Here is a 6,785-nt window from a genome sequence, read left to right as displayed (position 1 = left end):
GTAGACGTATAGTTTATTCTAGTACATCAACTGATGCAAAGAGAAAGAGAGCGATTTCTCAGCCGGGTGAACAAACTCATGAGACGTAAGGAAGCTACACGTTACGTAAGTTGCATAATTATCGACTGAATGGGATATTCATTGACTGAGTTTACATTTAAAAAAAACCAGGTCGATAAATTTGACGTCCACACACACACACACACACGTTTCAATGAAGGCTAGCAGACTGAAACTCTAAAGTCACTGTCTCCACTGCCCTTGTAATAGTAAAATAGACACACACATACATGCATGTATGTATGTATGTACATATACAAGTGTAGGTGTAAGCTAAGAAGATACCTCGTTCTCAACGAAAAGCATAAGAAATTTTACTTGACAAACATGAGACACGTAGCTCTCCATTCCACTTCTCTTCTTTCTATCTTAATGTTCATAAATCCATTCTGCTCTCATTGAAATTTCAGCCTTAAATTTTATACATACATGTATGTGTGCGTGTGCGTTATATGGCAAGATATTTTTTCTTCTATAAATTTTATGCAACTTTCCAGTATCGTTCAGTTTAACAAGTGTTTCGTTGCGAAACTCTAGGCTTTTGAGTAACTCATTCAATTTCTTAATAACAGGTGGAATGATATAAGCTACGCTTCTATATGTAATGAATTCTATCCCTCACGCTTATATAAACCTATATAAACTAACCTATATATATATATATATACATACACATACATACACTACATTTTTCTGACACATTCTCACCATATACACTTTTTCTCAAGCAGTTTGTTTTTATCGCTTGATCCTGGGATATATATATATAGTATAGGAGAATCAGTAAGATGTCATAATAGAACTCAGAGTTTCAAATGCCGACAACTTACTGATTGCCCTATAAATTCCTCTATTTACATAATATTGCGGTCTCATTCTTTTGTCATTTTATTATTATTATTATATAGACAGACGACAGACAGACAGACAGATAGACAGATAGATAGATAGATAGATAGATAGATAGATAGATAGATAGATAGATAGTACAAAAAATAGACAGATAAAGGCACAACAAACAATGTGAAAGATGGCAGAGTTTTTGACGTTTCGAGCCTTCGCTCTTCTACGAAAGGGAGTGAAGAGAGAAAACAGCTGAAAAGAAGGAGAGTGAACCAGTGCACAACAGAGGTTGGACAACCAGAAACCAACTGCACTTTTTCTTATACGAGTTTACCTGCTCCTAGAAGTTCTAATGATAACTAGAGACCCTTCATGCTCAATCATTCACATGCTAATTGCCCAATAGTTGGGATCCTGAGACCTGGAAACAACAGTGGCTAAGAGGTGATTCCACACACTTCAAAACCCTAGAGGTCCCATAACCAAGACCCCGCTATCAGGTGCGGTTTAAAGTTTTATAGCTGATTGCATGGAAGAATGCGTTAAGTGCTGTGCAACACTTACACCACTAAAACATAACTCATGCACAAGAACTTTCTTGAACTCGCCAAACGCTTGCACATACTTATTTGAGTTTAGGAAGGGGCCTTACACACGCCTTGTCTTCCCTATTGTATGTGTATCTGTATGTGAGCGCACATATACATGCATATACATATATACATACACATTTTATATACATATACCCGTCTTTTGTTTTGCTTTGCTTGTTTTTTTTTCTTTTTGTAAATTCCAACTACATACACATATATATATATATATATATATACATACACAAATACATATGCAGATATATATATACATATATATATTATATATATATATATATATATATACATAAACACATATAAATACACATTTTATATACATATATTATATATATATATACTCACTTTATACACAATTATATATACTTATAAATATATACACACACACATATTATAATATATATATATTACAACACACAACACATATATATACACACACCAACCAATATATATATACAACACACACACACACTATATATATATATATATATATATTACACACACACACACACCCTATATATATATATATATAACATACAAACACACACACAATATATATATATATACATACACACACACAATATTATATATATATATATACATCACACACACACACACAATATATATATATATTATACATACACACACACACACATAGATATATATATATATATATATATACATACACACACACACAATATATATATTATATATATACATACACACACACAATATATATATATATATATCTACCACCACACAATATATATATATATATATATATACATACACACACACACAATATATATATATATATACTACACCACACAATATATATATATATATATATTACACACACACTATTATATTATATTATATTATATACATACACACACACAATATATATACTACACACACACAATATATATAATATACATACATACATACATACACACACACAATATATATATATATATATATATACACACACAATATATATATTTGTATTTCCGGTCAGGTTCTTCTAGTCTATCGATTGTTTCCTAAGAGAAAAGAGCGATACATCAGCTGGGTGGATTGATGCCTTCCTTCAGCTGAGGAAAGCTACACGTAAACAAGTTTCCCTGACTATCAAAACTCGTTTGTGACAGGCAAGTAATTTCTTGAATTGACTTTCAATATATATATATATATATATATATATATTATATATATATATATATATTATATAAACTGTCTCTTTCTTAATAAGCAGTAAACTAACACATTTATTAAAACTTATCACACTCGTTTCTTTCTTTTTTCTCTTATCTTCGCATAAAAGATTTTTTATTGTTATTGCGAGCTGGCAGAATCGTTAGCACGCCGGGCGAAATGCTAAGCGGTACTTCGCTCGTCGCTTACGTTCTGAGTTCAAATTCCGCCGAGGTCTACTCTACCAGTCATTATTGGGGTCGATGTAATCGACTAGCCCCCCCCCCCCCCTCGCCCACCCTTGTGCTTTAACAGAAAGGATTATTATTATTATTATTAGGGCAGCGAGCTGGCAGAATCGTTAACACGCCGGGCGAAATGCTTAGCAGTATTTCTTCTGCCATTAGGTTCTGAGTTCAAATTCCACCGAGGTCGACTTTGCCTTTCATCCTTTCAGGGTCGATATAATCGACTTAATCCGTTTGTCTGTCCTTGTTTGTCCTCTCTGTGTTTAGCCCCTTGTGGGTAGTAAAAGAAATAGGCATTTCGTCCGTCTTTACGTTCTGAGTTCAAATTCCACCGAGGTCGACTTTGCCTTTCATCCTTTCAGGGTCGATATAATCGACTTAATCCGTTTGTCTGTCCTTGTTTGTCCTCTCTGTGTTTAGCCCCTTGTGGATAGTAAAGAAATAGGCATTTCGTCCGTCTTTACGCTCTGAGTTCAAATTCCAACGAGGTCGACTTTGCCTTTCATCCTTTCGAGGTCGATAAAAGAAAAAGTCCCAGTTGAACACTGGGGTCGATGTTATCAACTTTTTGAAACTATTATTATTATTATTATTTATCGACAGAAGCTACAGAGTGACTCAAGAGCATTAGCAAATTACAACACACGAAACTTGTCACTGTGTAACTTCTGATGATATATGTGTCTGTAGTGAGTATATATATATATATATATATATATATATATATATCACATACATACACACGATAGATAGGTAGGTGCACACATGGAGTCACGTCTCTAAACTTTTAGTGTTAATACCGATTTCTAAATTAGGCCTGAAAACAGCATAAGACAATTTCAGTTGTTTTATCTAGGAGCATGAAAATGGCTCGTAACCAACGAGCTCCCAGCTACCTTGATTACTCGACCTGCTAGAAATAACAACCAAATCTTTCAGGTCACCCTTATTTTTAATAAGGATGGGACACATTAAACAACGTAACCAAAATATTCAGGGCCGGAAATTCTTTGACCGTAAGGCTATTATATCTAACAGGGTTGAGCAGAGGTTAAACAACACGAAAGAAGTGTATGTAGTCACTTGACCAGCTAGAAATGTCGGCTAAATCTCCTTAAAATCACATTTTATTGGCTTTAAAAAATGAACGGGCACTGAATAATGTAATCTTATACACACACCTTATGGGTGGAGAATAAAAGTGTTTACGGCAGGAATGACTCAATCGTTCATACATATATCGTCTGCTCTGTCAAGGTTGATCTGAGCTAAACAAAACCTTAACATCAAACCCCTCCTTCTTTTGTGAACTTAATAAACTCGGTGTGTCAATACTTCCGTCAGTTAAATATAGTTTCCTTCTTTACTCACAAATCAAATCTGCTCCAACAATGAACGAAAAACCACAATTCATTTTGAAAACTGACAGTTCATTATATCCATTCGCATTGGATATTTTTATGAAAATATTTTTCTTCCAGCAAATAATCTTTAGTACTGTTTATTATAAACGATAGCGTGAGCTAATTAATATCAAAGGTAACAGGAATTTACGTATGTTAGGAAACTTCCCTGATTGGGTAGTTGTACTATAAGATGTTTTTTATAAAACTTAAAACTTCTTATCCTCTTTTCTTACTTCCTATAAGGGAACGAACAATATTGTAAGTTCAGACAGAAAAAGAAAAAAACCCACACTTCTTCGGCACCTTGGCAAAAAAAAAAAAGGTCAATATAGATACCTCATTAAATTAAATAACTTTTTTATCTCATAGATTCCTAATCATGTACGCGCGTGCGCGTATTTGCATGAGACATGTGTGTGTGTGTACATGTGTGTGTATGTATGTATGTATGTGTGTGTGGTGTGTATGCGTTGTGTTAAGTTAAGCCCTTATCGAACAGGCCGGTGATCAAAGATGTGTTTCAGCCTTGCCCATTTGGTATTGTTTGCGTTTGTTTGTTTTTTGTAAATATTGAATGGCCCCGGTTACCTCCTTATAAAGGCGTGGATGCATTTGAGGGAATTTAGTTGTTATTTCTAGCAAACCCAAACAATGGCAGCGGTTATCTCGTGTATGTTGTACGTGTGGTTGGAAAACATTTTTATAAGTGTGAATGCAATAAAATTATAAACACCAACAAAACAAATTAAATTACACACTTACAGGACATGAGTATTTGATTGATAAACTCTGAACAGTATCAACATCTGTTACTGTGTGTTGCAGATAGTCCATTTCCGATGTCCCGTACGGTTTTGAGGTAGAAGGATCTGAAATTTTAGAATTACCGGGTCCCTTTCGAGACCGGATCTCTGGAAGTTCGAATATATTGTCTTCATCCTCGTCATCTTCCAAAGAACTGTCCACGTGTCCGTGTACATATGTTCGATGGAAGTTATTACTTGTGCCATGCTTCTGTTGCAGCTTGTGATATTTCGGTGAACTGGAAGACGACAAAAAAGACCGAAATAAGGAAGTCCTTTGTGTTTTTGATGAATTAGCTTGTAAATTAGCATTTCGGCTGGGTGACAATGATCTATCATGAAAACCAGCACTCATAATAACTTTTGTAAAGTAACTCTGAAAGTGAGTTAGCCAAGATTAAGTTTGAGACTAGTGGCAATGACAACGTAAGTCGGACATTCACCACAAATGACAGTCTACTATCAAAATACCTCCCGTCAGACCATTCAAATGGAGAAATAGAAATAAAGCCATCCATGCAGAGTAAGCCAAGTACGGGGCTGACCAATTATTTTGATAGTTGACTTGATATGTTATGAGAGAGAAGAAAAAAAAGATACAGCGTGTCTATGTAGATATGTATATATATATATATATATATATATTCTTTTTTTTTTCTTCTCATGAAGCAGCTGTAACGAAATAAAGAAACTTAGTCGACGTGGTTATCATTCTGGCTAATCTAAATCAGATGAAATATAGAGATGTATTTTCTTCCTGATGGTCTAAAACATCGGGTAGAGTGAGAGAGGTTCAACTCCAGCGACGTTCATCATAAAAGTTAATGTGCAGGAAACTACTTGGCACTAAGCTTTCACTCCCGGCATGCAGTGGTGCTTTCATGTTATCAGGGGCGGATAACTCTAGCGGTTAATGTTCGTCCTGTCCAACGACTTGGAACCGTCGTTGTTACCGTTATTGGAACCGGTCAAGGATTTTTCTTTAAACTTCAGCTTCCAATTTACGCTGATTCTTCCAGAAACAGAGGGAAAAATTGCTTTCTGTTTTCTCTTTCGGAATAATATCTATCTCTACTTCACGGCGAGCGAAAAGAGTACGGAATTGGGGGAGGGGAGGGGAGGGCAGGGACAGAATATATATATATATATATTTTTTTAAATGGTTTTTTTTTTTTGAAACTGGATCTCGAAGCACATATAAACTGTAAATTATAGCCTGTAAATATTCGGTTCAAAAACTTTTTTAGATTGAAAAAAAAAAAGTCGAAGGCAGTCAATATTTATATGATTTATACGTGCTTCGAGATCCAGTTCCAAAAAAAGAATTAACGTCAAAAAGCTGAAATTTGGGGGGGGGGGGGGCAAAAACTTTCAGAATTGTAATTTCCTTTCTGTGGAATGGAAAAAAGGATACCTCCAAATTTTTATTTATTTATTTTATTTAAAGTTACCTTCCCCGTGAGATACCAACAGCTATTTCGAAACTTCGCCGTAAGAAAACATCGTTTCTGTTATTATATATACATGTTAGGTTGGTGTACGCGGCAGTTAAACATGACGTATCAATTTCTGTGATGCAGATTCTCTGTTCACCATTTATTTTTAATTATTATTATTAAAAAG

At 34.6% G+C, this 6,785-nt stretch overlaps 1 protein-coding gene across 1 annotated transcript in view; it reads right to left on the bottom strand.

The window, feature by feature from the left end:
- LOC115209772 (lysM and putative peptidoglycan-binding domain-containing protein 3) overlaps nucleotides 1-6,041 on the bottom strand; it is a 57,858-nt gene extending 51,817 nt beyond the window's left edge. Inside the window, exon 1 of the mRNA XM_029778285.2 lies at nucleotides 5,122-6,041. Within this exon, the coding sequence (XP_029634145.1) occupies nucleotides 5,122-5,517 (396 nt within the window). The 5' untranslated portion in view covers nucleotides 5,518-6,041. The remainder of the gene's footprint in view (nucleotides 1-5,121) is intronic.
- Nucleotides 6,042-6,785: the final 744 nt, after the last annotated feature.

The sequence above is a fragment of the Octopus sinensis genome, linkage group LG3 (genome assembly GCF_006345805.1).
Source record: "Octopus sinensis linkage group LG3, ASM634580v1, whole genome shotgun sequence".
Taxonomy (NCBI): Eukaryota; Metazoa; Mollusca; class Cephalopoda; order Octopoda; family Octopodidae; genus Octopus; species Octopus sinensis.
Note: the sequence above shows the minus strand (reverse complement) of the source record. Positions and strands in the feature narration are given on the sequence as shown.